General features: G+C 31.7%; 1 protein-coding gene across 1 annotated transcript in view; it reads right to left on the reverse strand.

The window, feature by feature from the left end:
* The window catches only part of LOC129974159 (uncharacterized), a 31,039-nt gene that overhangs the window by 9,714 nt on the left and 5,479 nt on the right, over positions 1 to 15,846 (reverse strand). Inside the window, exons 5-7 of the mRNA XM_056087540.1 lie at positions 15,463 to 15,583; positions 14,915 to 15,003; positions 13,353 to 13,544 (exon numbers count right to left, since the gene is read on the reverse strand). Of these exons, the coding sequence (XP_055943515.1) occupies positions 13,353 to 13,544; positions 14,915 to 15,003; positions 15,463 to 15,583 (402 nt within the window). The remainder of the gene's footprint in view (positions 1 to 13,352; positions 13,545 to 14,914; positions 15,004 to 15,462; positions 15,584 to 15,846) is intronic.

Here is a 15,846-nt window from a genome sequence, read left to right on the forward strand (position 1 = left end):
GCCTCCAAAATTGGGTGAACGGGGTGGAATGAATTTCCATTCAACTCCCTCTGAGAGTAAATACTCAGCAAGAATTTTATCTTGATCAATTACAATCTCAAGTAATCTCTTAATTTCCCTATTCGCTCCAATAAAAGTTTGAGCATTATCCGAATAAATTTTGGATGATTTGCCTCTCCTTGCAAAAAATCTTTTTAGTGTAGCAATAAAAGCTCCACTCGTTAAGTCACTCACAATCTCTAGATGAATTGCTTTGGTTACAAAGCATATAAAAATACACACATAGACTTTATTTAAAATACCTTTCCTCTGGTTGCGATATTTTATGAAGAATGGTCCACAAAAATCAACTCCACTCACATTGAATGGATAGTTAGGTGTTACTCGATCTCTCGGCAAATCTCCCATTATCTGGTCTAAAGTAACAGGTTTAGCCTTAAAACACACAATACATGAATGAACTATTTTTTTACACAAATCACGACAACTTACAATCCAATATTTTTGACGTATGAGATATAACAATAATTGTGGTGAAGCATGCAAATTTTTTAGATGAAAATGTTCTACAATTAAATAAGACAATCTATGATTTTTAGATAAAAGAATTGGAAATTTACTATCAAAATCTAAATCACTGTGGGTAAGTCTTCCACCAATTCTCAAAATGCCATTTTCATCCAAAAAGGGAAATAAATTTTTTACCTGACTGTCAGTATTGACAAAACCCGATACCTTGAGAGACTTGATTTCCTTGTGAAAGTCTTCCTCTTGAATAATTTTAAGGAGCTTCATTTCAGATTCCTTTAATTCAATAGCTTTTAAGATTCCAAAATTCTTAGGAAAATTAACTCTACAATTGTTCAAGAACCTGTAAATATAACTTAATATCCTAATTAAACGACAATAATTATTACTTAAACCAATTATATCATGCACAAAATTGTTCACTTTAGCATTAAGATAAACAAAGTTATTAGAGTCACTAAATTTTAAACGTTCTAGTTCATGTTGTATCACTCTCTGGTTTGTCTTTAACTCGGATTGGAACTCTTCAATGGAACTCACTGGTGGTGGCTCACTGGAAGACATGTCCTCAATGGACAAGAATGGAGGTCCAGTCCACCATAATGAACTGTGGTGCAGGCTTGATGGGTCGAGACCTCTGGAAATGAGGTCAGCCGGGTTCTGAGACGAGGGAACATGATGCCACTGTTCTGCAGAGGTCAGCTGTTGAATGGTGGAAACTCGATTTCCCACAAAGGTCTTTAGCATGTTAGGGTCTTTTTGGATCCCTGCTAAAACGATTGTTGAATCACTCCACATGTACGTTGGAGGTGAATCAACTTGTAAAGCAGTCACAACTCGTTTCATCAGCTTTGACAAGAGGACGGCGGCACACAGCTCAAGCCGCGGTATTGTGACACTTTTCACGGGTGCAACTCTGCTTTTGCTCGTCACAAGTTTCACTGTTGGTATGCCGTTTGACGAATAAGAACGACAGTATATCACTGCTCCGTAACACTTTTCTGAAGCGTCGGCAAAACCGTGTAATTCAATCCTCATCGCATGCGGATGCACAATACACCTTTCAATACAGATACTGTTTATACTCTTGAAATCTTCAAGAAACTGGTGCCATTCTTTGGCTCTTTCAGGTGGCAACTCATCCATCCAATCAATTTTAAGACTCCAAAGGCTCTGCATAAAGATTTTGGCTTTTGCGACTACTGGACCAAGTAGTCCCAGTGGGTCGAAAAGTCTAGCAATAGTTGAAAGAACACATCTCTTGTTGTAAGAATTCTTTAAATCGACTGCAACTCTGAAAACAAAACAGTCCTCTAGTGACTTCCAGGACACTCCTAACGTCTTAGTCTCGATGAGATTTTCAAAGTCATATCCTCCATCGATATTTGAAGCCAGTTCTAAGTGGCTGCTGGACCACTTATGAAGCTGCATTCCTCCCTTCGCCAATATACCAGAAAGTTGACTCTTCAGTTCCTTAGCTTCCTCTAAAGAAGATGCGCCGCAAAGAACGTCATCCATGTAAAAGTTCTGTCTAAGAATTGGTGCTGCTAAGGGAAAGCTCTTCTCTTCATCTTTAGATAGTTGCAACAGTACTCTTGTTGCTCAAAAGGGAGCACTCACTGTCCCATAAGTCACTGTTTTTAGCTCAAACGTTTTTACGGGATCATCACGATTCTCTTTCCATAAAATTCTGAGCAATGGTTGCTGGCTCTCGTGCATGAGTATCATACGATACATCATTTTAACATCGGCCGTAAAGGCATAAGGATGCTCTCTGAATTTTAGCATTATTGCAAATAAGTCATCTTGCACAAGTCCTCCGTTGTATTGCAACGCATTGAGTGACAATCCATTACTTGTCGGATTCGACGCATTAAAGACCACTCTCAATTTAGTGGTACTTTTTTGTGGCCGATATACGCCATGGTGTGGCATATAATATCTTATCTCTGAATTATCCTCCTCAGTGATTATTTCTTTCATGTGTCCTAAATGTTCATATTCGTGTATGAAATCTTTGTATAATTTTAGGTATTGAGGATCTCTCTCTAACCTAATACACAGAGCATCCAAACGTTTGAGAGCTATGTCCCTTGATTCACCTAAACATTTCGGATCATCTTTAAGGGGCATTTTCACTATGTACCGGCCCTCAACATCCCTTGAATGCGTTTTCACGAAATGTTCCTCACACAAAACTGCCTCTTTATTTTTGGTTCGCTCTAAATCAACATTTTCTAATTCCCAAAATTTTCTTAAGGTATCATTTAAATCTCCTTCCTTAATTAATCCACAATGTACTTTTAACTCACTATTTACACAAGTACTACTACCTGAAGCCACAAACCCAAACACTGTATTTTGGAAAATAAGATTAGAATTTTCAGAATATATTTGCCCGCTACGTAATAATTCATAGAAAATTTCCGCACCCAATAAACAGTCAATGGGACCTGGAACACAAAAAGTATCATCTGCTAAATTAATGTTCTCAGGAATTTGTCCTTCCACATTTAAAAATTTAACTGGAGTTAAATCGGTAATTTTCTCTACTACTAACATATTTATTTCTCTTTTAAAACTATTATCGGAATTTGAAATTACCGCACTTACGCAATTTTTAACACACATGGAAGAATCATTTAAACACGTTACTAGAATATTTACTTTTTCTTTTTTCAATCCCAATTTATCTACACATTGCCTGCTCATAAGATGAGTCATCGATCCGACGTCTAATAAACATCTCACTTCCTGCCAAAAACCAAACGTATCTCGAATGAAACATTTAACAGTGCTCAAAAAAACTGTTTTACTCTTTTCATTTTTGTTTATCGCGAATACCGACTTATGAGCATATCCCGCACCATCTGGCGTCTGTAAAGTTGAGGAGACAGGGGGGTAAGAGGGGTGAAATACTTTCGCAGAGACAGGGGGGTAAGAGGGGTGAAATACTTTCGCATTCTCATTTAGCGATGACCCTGAAGTATTGGCTGTATCTATCTGATGCACAGTAATAGAATCACATTCATTTTGATGATTTATTTTATGTCTCGGGAAATGGAGAATAGTATGATGCTTCCGGTTGCATACTTTACAAGTTTTTGCCTTACATCTCATAGCTGAACATTTTTCTTTTAAACAAAGAAAGCAAAGGCGCTGTTTTTTAACTATCTCAACTCTTTCTTCAACAGGAAGTTGTTTAAATTTTGCGCAAAAGGGGATTGTGTGATTTTCCAAACAGAATGAACACTTTGACTCATTAACATCGGACAAAAAAACACTTGTAACATTTTTATGATACTTTTTCTCGAATCTGTTTTTAATGAATTTGTTTTGTTTAAAACTTGAATTCGACTCATTTTTATTCGAACCTTTTGAGGATACAAACAAATCTAACTCACGACCTAAATGTTGCGGTTTGTACCAATCTTCCCCTTGTTTAATGCTGATATAACTCATTAACTCCTGATCAAGGGAATTAAATATTTGATCTGATACTATTAATTGGCACAAATCATTAAATTCACTTACGTTTCTCAATTGACAATAGTATTCAAACATAGAGGCAACTCTAGATGCAAATTGAACATAGTTTTCTGTCGCTAATTTTTGAGCTTTTCGAAATTGATATAGACACTCTTGAGGAGTAGGCTGAAATTGCTTTAACACTAACTCTTTAATCTTTTCATAATTTTCCAGTTCCTCCTCTTTGACGTAAACCATTAAATTTCCTACTCTTTCTCCCAAAATATTTAATAAAATTTCGGCTTTAAATTCTTCTGCGACATTTTTAGTTTTGAAAGCCTTTTCTATTGATTGAAAGAACAAATTGAATGCTTCTGTTTTAGAAGGGACAGGAATCGTTAAAGTTTTTACACTTTTAATTAAGCTTTCCAAACTAAAAGACCCGTTATCTATCTTTTTTACTTGTTCAGGGGCCATTTTACTCTTAGCATTTGTTAGCTCAAGCTCTTTATTAAGCTGCTCTAGCTTAACTTTTTCAAATTCTAACTTAAGTTTTTCTTGTTCTAATTTTAACTTTTCTTGTTCAATTTTAGATTTTTCATTATCTTTTTTAGATTTCTTTTCTTCTAAAACATAATTAATTACACTTTGAATAAATTCTTTATCTGTTTTGAAAACGTCACTACTCTCAATTATTTTTCTTAAATCTAAAATTTTTGGATTCACTGGTACCTCTAATCCTAACTCTTCAGCGACAAGCACAAGCTCGTCTTTTTTAAGATTTTTAAGCAAAGCCATTTTACAAGTATATTAGCTTAAAAACGAAACTACGAACCAAGGGAACTGCTCTCACCTTGAATTGGACACTGCACTCTTGATTGGCACTCGTAATCACTCAAAAACACAATTCTTCAACGAATAAACCTCCGGTTTAGATTATACTCGCACTTTTTACATTTGGAAAGAACCATCGTTCTTACGCACATAGAACACACACGACGCTTTTTTCGCTCCGGCTCGACGGACCATGTTTTCTCTCACTCAACGCTCACAACACACTGTTTATTGAAACTCTATATGCCGATAGCTACAAAAAACTCACAAGGTGGCGTTGGCGTCGCAACATAGATATTGAGTTTGTGAGAAGATTGCCATCATGCTTGCCTTTTTATTCAGAACTTTAGAGTCTGAGTATGGACATCAATGTCTTCTTTCTGTTTAGATAAGTTAACCAGAAAATCTGCATATACATTCCCCTGAGCTCCTACACAGGCTTTAAGTCTATGTAGGAAAAATCCTGGCAGAATTCTTTAAAACTATTGATAGATAGTGTTATTTCTCAGTCACCTTTAAACAATTCCAAGGCAATAAAGTACTGTATCTTGAATCTGTAAAAATATGTATTTCATAATAACTATATGTCACTTTATTTTAAGCTTCAAAATACAACCCAATTTTCAATGTAAAAGCCATTAGTAAATCCTCATAGCTTCTTACCCTTATATTCCAAAGGGTCACAGATTGATAATGGAGACGAGTAAATATTTCAAGGTGGATTTTTTTTAAAAAAAAATTAATGTCAAGATTCATTATATAATTTCAATTCTCTCTTCAATCCGTAATTTACTTTAATATAAATCTTAAATACACTGGTTACCATTTCAGTAGTAACTAAGTATATGTGAATATATTCAGATAGGACACAAAGTGCCTGATGAAATAGTCTTATATGTTCTAGTAATTGTTAATAAACCTTTGACAATAATCAAAGTTTTACCAAATGCAAAAATCAAATCTGAACACCATATAAATACTTTTCAAATGCTCTTGGGAAAACTTTCATGAGATATCAGGGGATTTATGCCCCAGATTACCTCAGAATATCTTAATTTTATTTTACAAATACATTACTTTTTCTTGCCTGTCATTCATTCCATTTTAACCTTTTATCAAAAACAAAATTAGATACTTTAACACCATTTATTTTCAAGTGAATATGAACTATTTCTTTCTTTAATTGAAAATAAAATAAATTCAGACTTTTCTGGATTAATTTATATTCTTCAGCAGTTTTCTATAATTTGAATTGATCCCTTAAAATTTTCAGTAAATTTGTAAGAAACATTCTTGGATGATAATAATAATATAACATCAGCAAATGCTGCAATCGAGAAATTTAGCAAAAACTATTTTTCCAAGCAATCGGTCAGCTATGACTAGCTAAAAGATCGGGCCTATTATTGGGACACATCTTCAAAAAAATTAAAAATTGTTTTTCTCTATTGACAATCCTATTCCTGAGAAAGTCTGCAAAAATAAATTGCAAATATAATAATACTTTATTCTTTTGTAAAGGTTTAAATAAATCTGACCATCTATTAAATTAAATGCATTTGTTATATCAAAAGAATGCTTCTGCTTTTCCCAAAAACCAAACTTCTTTTAGTTTCTAATTCAAATACTAACTAGCATACAGCCAATTTATTAAAAACCTTTCCTGCAGTTGGTAATAAGACAATTGGTCTACATCCTGTTGGATGATTAAAGTTTCCCCCCTTCTCTTAGAATCAAAGTCATTTTAGGGCCATTCTATTTCAACACAGAAAAAGACGATTTTTATCTTTACCAATCCAGATTTTATTGAAATTTGGCATAGACTTGAAATTTAGCACATACGAAGTCTATACCATGGTAAGTGCTATTGGTATAGACTTAGAAAAATAAGAATGCTAGTGTATGAAAGTTCTGTAATTTATAAACAATATATCAAGTCATTTATGAATTACTACTCATAAATGGTGCTGAAAACAGGGAATGGCATTTTTTTTTAAATAGCTGAAAAACATTTTCAATTAAGTTAAAGCTTGGGTAGGAGCCAATTTATAGCATTTTGCATGCTCTTTCCTTTGATATGCAACACTATATTGGCTCAGAAAAGAAAAAATTTCCCAAAATTAAATTTTAAAATTTCATTACATTTTCAAAAAGTACATGTTTTAAAATTTTCAAATTAATTCCATGAGTAGTTTGAATTATTATAAAGCACACAGCAAAATATAAATTTTGGGTACTTTTCCGTTAGCCAGGTGCAAGCGAAAAATCGCCAAATAATGTAGAATTCCACCAAATTTTTTACACCAAATTCGCATGTGGTGTAACTTACATTTTACAAAGGAATGAAAATGCTTTAATAAGTCCTAGCTTTCATAAATAACGGAAACAAATTCATGAAGTCAAAAAAAAAAAAAAAAAAAAAAAAGTCAGATTTGTAGAAGAACCAAAACGAAAATAAGTCGGCAGGAACGTTTTTCCCAAAACTTTCTCGCATATGCCAGAAAATGCCCCGCATGCAATTAGCTTAGAATAATTACAAAAAGTGAATAAACATTTTTACTGATTCTATCGTGTGATCGTAGACAAGTGTTTTGGAATTGATATCTGGCATGCGATTGAAAGGATCCGAAAAGCGAATTTGATTTTAGACACATTCTTCCCAATTCATTAAAACAAAAAAAATTGACTCAAAACTACACTTATAGTCACAATATTACATACCAAATTTGATATATTTAAGTCACTGCATTTTAGAGTTATCGCGTGTGCATGTTTCTGAAAATACAAACCGACATACGGTGAACCCTTTGTCGGATTTGGCTCAAAATTTGGTAGATGTTTTTAGGTATGGATATTAAAACAGTATACCAAATGTACCTATCTAGCTCTCTTCATTTTGTAGGTATCAATCTAACTTATATTTGAACAATCGGACAGACAAACAGACTTGCTCTAAACGGATGTTGCTGAAAATTTGATCGAAATTTACAATTTGGTGTGAAGACCATATACCAAATTTCATTCGTCTAGCTCAATATGTAAATATGTCTTTCTCACAGAAAGACATATTCCGAAAATGTGTTTTCCGATAAAAGGAGGTTCGAACTATGGAGATTCATTAAAATCTATCTTGAGTACGAATTTTTTGACGATTGCAATAATTTCTCTAAATTTTGTATCGAGAAATTAAAAATCTTGTCCTGCTTGAAGACAGACAATATATCGCATTGCTGCAAAATTTATCAAATTAATTTTATTCAATGTGCTGTTTTATTTATTTTAAATTTAAACGAAAGTAAAGAAAGCATCCCCGCCCCCTTTTACTACAATTTTAACAGCTGCAAAATAATGTGATTCAACGATTCGAAGAAGCAATATTATTTTGAATTTCATTATAAAAAAAATCTATCGTTATAACCTGTATCCAAAACTAATTTATCAAAAATTATTAAAACTAAAATAAATTCAATCAAACAAAATTTTTATCACTGAAAAGCTATTCTTTGTCAACCTTTTAAAAAGGTGTTAAAATCATTTTTGTGCAATAATATGCTTTGATGTTACGATGAAAACAAGTTAAAATTCTATTTTTTAAATTAATTTTGAATTAAAAGTTTGAGAAGTCCATTCTTAGTAGGCCTCTAATGCCCAAAAGATAATTTCCCAAATTTTATGCTTCATTTCAATGGCTTTAAGCTGGCCGTTGCTCACGATAAGTCTTTATATTTTAAGGGAGAGATTGGGGGGAAAATTTCGATAAGAGTTATAAAAAAAAGTCACCATAAAATAATAGAATCAGGCTTCAAATAAAAATTTCATTCTACTAGATTTTACGCGATAGACTAATGTAATTACATACCGCAATTAAATACAATTCAGTGTAGTACAGTTGAATACCTGTAGTAGGCCATTCAAGTGTCTGCTCCAAAACGACACACTAATGAGAATGATGATCAAATATTTTGTTTTTAAAGCAGCTTTTCCCATGTTCGATGACATACCACTTTGGCGCATCAAATTCATCTTGGTGTTTTCTTATTTTCCGTTGATTGGGACATATCGCATATTCTTCTTTAAAAACACAAAAGTTTAAATATATACTTACCTGGCATAACTTAAATAAATTCTTCAATATCTAAAATATTGAAAATTGAAGTTAGAACTTTTTTCAATTCTCAATAAGAATGCATTTCATACTGCACCTTCTGGATAACTACTGAAGTTTTTTAACACTTTCATCGCGACAATAATATAGAAATAAACCTTGTAGAAATGTTGTAAAGACAAAATATTAGTCTATTTTACGCTAAAATGTCGATGAAATAAGTCGCGGGACACGCTGCAATAATATAGAAAAACCTTGAGTAGAGGACGAGTTGTCTCATCCCTCGCGCATAGCTAATATTCATGGAAGACGAGTTATCTCGTCCCTCGCGATGAAAGTGTTAATAAATGGCAATGCATATTGTTGGAGGGGGGAGGGAAATAGGGGGGAAAAAAAAGGAAAAGAAAGTTTTAAAAAAATGAAAGGAAAGAAATAGAGGGGGAAAATAGAAAAAGAATCATTAGCATTATCTTAACATGCTGGAATCCCTGGAATTCTTTCCTTTTGTTGGTTTCTTTTTAGATATACCAGGTAAACAAGCCTTTACGACATGATTTTGAATTATTATATTCAACTTGTGGAGAAAGAAAGCAAAGCGAAAAACTTCCTTCATCTTCACGAGAAAATTAAGCTCTTTTTAAGGATCTTTTCTGAAAATTGAGCACTTTTAAGGTGCTTAAAAATTGTTTTCAAATCTAAGCACTTTTCATGATGCTATGCACCTTGTATATCTTTTTACACTGCCAAATTTGAGAATCCTCAAAAAAGATTTCTTATTTTTCAGATAGGTCTGCCAATACAAAGAAGGAAAAGAAGATTTTAATGTGGAAGAAGAATGAAACTTTTTTGCCACAATTCATAGTAAAGTGCCTTATTGAGAAGTAGGAGGTTCTATAAGAGACTGGCAGCTCATAGCAATTTGTAACACCCAATGAAAAACAAATTCAAATACAACTTTTTGAATGGGCGATTCAAAACATCACTAACCCAGGCTTTTCGCATTCAACTCAGAAAACTATGTTTAATCAGAAAGGCTTCGTGAAACATTGCTTTAATTAAGCATTGTCCACCAAAGAAACACAGCAGTACCATGCATTCATTGCCATATCTGCATCCAAAATATTAGTGAAAAACTTTTCTTTGGATTCAAAAGCTTTCAAAAAGAATGTGTCAAAATCTCCTACTAATCTTACTTTAATAGACATTTCAGGCTGCATCAAAATTGTCTACGAAGAAAATTGATCAGGATATGTTTCAGAGAAGAAGTAAAGGTAACTTTTCTTCATTCATCAAGGCTATCTCCACCATTCTTCTACTCAAGAAATACTGATATTATGTGGATCTCTGATATGGATGTTCTGGTAAAAGTAAATCCTGTGAATCCCACTGGAAGAACTTATATTCTTCATGATGGTGAAACAGACCTAACAAATGAAGCTTTTTCAAGCTTCAAATGATTCAGAGATGCTATTATTTAATTGTTTGGGTTTTTTTTAGATAAAGTAATGGAATCTTTATATCAGTGTTCATGATTATTTTCATAAAAATGTCAATATTAGAATTATTGCATTAATTAAAATTAATTCAAATTTAAATTAAAGGAAAATATGCTGAAGTTTTTATTTTTTTCAACAATGTAGCTATTATACCAAAATTATATTTTGTCATGTGATTTGAAATAATGCAAACTATTCATGGAATTTTAAAATACAGTACACTCCCGATTATCCGCGGAATTGGGTGGCGCGGCCGCCGCGGATAACAAAAATCGCGGATAATCCGAAAAAAGCTAAAAAACGGGTATAGCAAAAGAGGAAACAGTCATTCCAACTTTGAAAAATCGTTTTATGTACAATAAAAAGTAAAATAAGCAGCAGGAAATGTTTAACTAACGCTTAATATTTTAATATATCACTCAAAACTAACCTAAAATGCATTTTGTTAATGAAAACAGAAAAGTGCCTTGTACTTACGAGAGGCGTCTAGGATACACAGAAAAATTAATACATATATACTGTTTTAATACTGTAAAGTATTATGTAATTACAAAAGCATAACTGTAAAACTGCACCTTTTTGAAGAAATCAGTCAAAAAAAAAAAAAAACTTTGTGTGGCAGGCGCGGATAACCCGCCCGCGGATCATCGGGAGTCTACTGTATGTATTTTTTGAAAAAATATTAAAATTTTAAACTACATTAAATTTTTTTTTATCTGAACCTATATAGTGATGCATATCAGAGAAAAGAGAGTGAAAAATACTGTGAAATGGCACTTATCCTAGGTCTCTAGCTCATTTAAGGCGTCTAAAACAATTAAAAAAATTGCTGCACACTGTTTTTAGTTTTATTTCTGAAAATGTTAGAGATATATGCAATTCAAAAACACTTTGATACATCAATAAAATTTCATATTTTTCCAAGTCTAAACCAATAGTATAACTGTGCCAAATTTCAGGCAAATGTAAAATAGTGAGGTTTACACCTTGTGATGAGTTAACGTGGAATGACCTTTGGTAGTCTTCCAAACATCTGAAAAAACAGCAAAATTGGAGCATTTGTTTAAACAGGATGGTCATTATTTCTGCTGTCTGAATTTTCCTAACTTTTCCAGGTTTTTTTAAAGAAATTTCCCTCATTCTTTCCTGCTACATCTAATATCCTCAGAGTAATGTGGCTTTATTTTTTTTTTTTTTTTTTAATTATTGCATAATATGTTGTTAAATATATTTGAAAAATTGTTCTATTCTCTTAACTAAAATCAATGAAATATAAAATTTAATGCTCAGAAGAAAAAAAACACCATTTTCACTTAGTGAATTTCAGAAAAACTTCAATTATATAAAACCCTTCACTGTTTTGCAAATATATTAGTAAACAATAGAAGATATACACCCATCTAGACCAATTTTTAGCCAACAATCATATCTCGGAACTACTTGTCAAATTTACTCACGAATAATGCAGTACAAGCACATATGCACATTTACAGAGTGTTTAAGAATGAAATGATATGTTTTCTTCCAGTGGGTTCTCACCTAATCATATTGTTTACCAAAATGTAAAACAGAACTGAAGAATACTTTTACAAGGAGCAGAAAAAAAAAAAATGATTTATAAATACAAAATGAAATCACTACATTAAAATAAGAATAGTTCTTTAATGTTATCAAAATTGCATTGACTTTTAACCCACTAAACATTTTAGCCACTTTAGCCCTTTAAAAGTTAGGCAACTTTATAATTTTTTTTTTTAAAAAAAAGCCTGACTACTTAATCCATAAACAGAGAAAAAAGTAGGAAATTGATCCCTTTCAATTCTTTATCTTTACCGCATAAAAAGAAAACTGTTTTATAGATATAAATTTCAAAAAAGATAGGATGAATCTTGCATATTTTTATGGCACACAGTTTCATATACATCAAAACATATAAGAAAAAAAGCTGCCTTCTCTTTTTGAAAAAATTTTTGAGAAAATTTCAAGAGAAATGTATACCAGTAATATATCAAACAAATTAATTTCTTGTACTTCATATTTTTAAATTATCGAGCATTCTGTTAAATATATGGGAAATTTTAAACAAATACCAAAAAAAAAAAAAAAAAAAAAAGAAAAAAAATTGAAAGAAAATATTAGCAATAACATTAATTTCATGCCGTCCATAATATCAGCCTATATAAAGAATTTAGTAAATCCATATTCATTATGTTTAAAAATAAATAAAAAATAATTTATGGAAGTATTAATAATAACATCCGAAACTTCAGAATTTAACAAAAAAGATTTATGAGAAGAGGGAAAATAATTAAAATAAATTGTTTTGGACTTATAATGATAGATCAATATTTTATATTCACTTTAAATAGCTTTGAATATTAATCAAAAGTCGTATTTTCGCTTTCGTAACACATGGTGTGATCGATTTGACATATGAAAGAAAAGGGGGGGGGGGGTAGCTCCACATACATATTATATATAATAGTTAATTCTTTTGGTATAATATATAATGGTGGATATCTTTCTTTTTCATTCAAATGTTAAATTTAACCATTTTTACTGCACCTAAATTGTTTTGGCTCATGCTAAACCCAACCTCAATTGCAACTTCATCGAAAAACGATGAATTAATGAATTATAATGCCATCAAATTATCACTTCAATACCATAATTCAAAAAATGGGGTAAAGAAATAAATTTTTAGATAAGTATACAGAATATAAAAGTAAGGCAGATAATGAATTTTTAATAGATACAAAACAGCCAGCACAATTTGAATCAGAATCCATCTTACATACTTTAATCCTGCAGAAAGCAATTCTAAAAACTCCATTTCTTTGAAAACAGAAAGCAATTCTAAAAACTCCATTTCTTTGAAAATCCATTTAAATTTAAATATCATAAAGTGGAAAAAGATTTACCATTCAGCATTTGGATGAGATGTTGAGATCATCTGTGGGAAATCTATTAACGTGACATGATCGTCATCACCAAGTATAAGATTAAACTCATTGAAATCACCATGAATGAGTCCATGGTTTGCAAGTCTCACAAGAAGATTCATTAATTCTTCATACAAGGCAGGAACATCATTCACTTCACTAATTTGGCACCTATAATGAAACTCAATTATACAACTGCTTAAATTCATAGACTTAGTCCAATAATAATGCTTAATCATACAACAAAAACAAGCAATGTCAAATTTAACTTGACCAATTTAATTATTCTCTGTTGGCAATTGAAAATTGTATGTGGTTTGATTGTAATAAGTTTAAAAGTAATTTTAATAAAATAAAAAATTAGAGAGGAAAAAAATGTCAGGAAAATGTAAATCATTCCAAGTTACCCTGACGTTATATATATATATGTACATATATATATAATTGCTATAAGAGATGTACACATATATATATAAATAGTCATTATTAATCATAAAATCCTCTGATTATCACAAAGTTTCTATATTGTACATATAGTATATCGGGTGTTTCAAAAATGACCGGTATATTTGAAAAATTAATAAAAACTAAACGGGTAGCGATAGAAATATACCGTTTGTTGCAATATGTTTGGGACAACAGTAAATTTTCAGGCACACAAACTTGCAAAATTAGTTACAATTTTCCACAACAGATGGCGCTGCAGTCTGGAAAAAAATCTAAACTACGATATTTTCCAAATATTCATCATGCACAGCAATAACATGACTTAGTCTCAGAACGAAATGAGAAGAAACCCGGTAAATGTCTCAGGCGGGATGGCTTCACATGCAGAACAGATGTATTGCTTTAGCTGTTTAATTGTTTTCTGGATTGTGGTGGTACACCTGATCTTCCAAGTGTCTCCACAGAAAGAAGTCACAGGGGTTCATGTCTGCCGAATAGAGAGGCCAATCCACGCCACTTCCTGTATGTGTGGGATAATCCAAAGCAATCACACAATCATCGAAATGTTCGTTCATGAAATTAAAGACGTTGGCTTTGAGATGTGGCCGGGCACCATCTTGCATAAATCACGAGGTGTTCGCAGTGTCCTCTAAGGCATTTTGTACCTTTTTCACGATAAACTTGCAATCTGTGAACAGCACACGCTTACAGCAGAGAGACGAGTTACAGAATGGCAAACTCGCACACTGCGTTTTCTTCTAAATCTTTCAAATCGACTGCAACGCCATCTGTTGTTGTAAATTGTAACTAATTTCGCAAGTCTGTCTGCTTGAAAATTTACTGTTGTCCCAAGCATATTACAACAAACGGTGTATTTCTATTGTTGCCCGTTTAGTTTTTATTGATTTTTGAAATATACCGGTCATTTTTGAAACACCCGGTACATATTGTACATAACAGTATAAGACAATGTACATTGTACAATGCATTTATAAGATGATCTACTTCACATATTACTTCATAAATTTGTGTAGATTATATAAATTATACACAAATGAATATATAAATTTTCTTATATAGCAATAAATACTTACAAGGGATAACCTTTAACTACTTCCATGACAACACAATGACGATTGAATTCATATGGTTTTGGAACAGGGAAATTTCGGTCATACAAAGCCTAAAAATAAGATAATGAAAAGCTAAAAATTACAGTGCTCAGTTATTTCATAAAATATCTATATAAAAAATAGAAACTGATGTGTGCTAAAAAAGAGAATATATTTATGATGCAATACATCAACAAATTATTCTATAAAAAATAGTTATTCAATAGATTAACTAATAATTGAGAAATTTTAAAATAAAAACAAAATTTTAAAGTTTTATATAAAGCACACAACTTTTTAAGCACAGGAAGACAAAATGAAATAATTTTTTTATTTGAGCCTCATTGAAAAGTAGTTGAAATTCAGAACTTCATTTTCAATACAAGGAATTTTTTTTTAAAAAAATCTGTCTGTTTACTGTATTCTGAGTTGCAATACTTAACAGTAGTATATAACCAGGCACTTGGGATGAGCTGCATCTGCTGATTAATGGTTTACCATTCTCATAAATTACAACTACAAATATTTACCTGCATGAAGTGAAATTCTTTCACTGCAGCCAACCTAGATAAGTATAACCAAGAAGCACTGTGTCTATGTTGATGATAGTCCCTCTTTTCTTTAATCTTCCTGAATGATATTCTACCTAACCTAAAAAATTAGAGAAAATATGAGTTCTCAATACATAAAATTATCATACATTACAACATGCAGAGCAAAAATTATTTAGGTTTAGAATAGAAATCTAATCAAATTTAATGTAATGAAGTTACACATGAGAAACAAAAAAAAAAAAAAAACTATTCTTAGAAGATAAGGAATAAATATAAAATGAAAATTATTAATTATATGCAATAAATTATGTGCCAGATTCTATTTAAAAAAAATAAAACAAAAAGATATCACAAAAGTTT

The sequence above is a fragment of the Argiope bruennichi genome, chromosome 1, assembly GCF_947563725.1.
Source record: "Argiope bruennichi chromosome 1, qqArgBrue1.1, whole genome shotgun sequence".
In the NCBI taxonomy this organism is placed as follows: domain Eukaryota; kingdom Metazoa; phylum Arthropoda; class Arachnida; order Araneae; family Araneidae; genus Argiope; species Argiope bruennichi.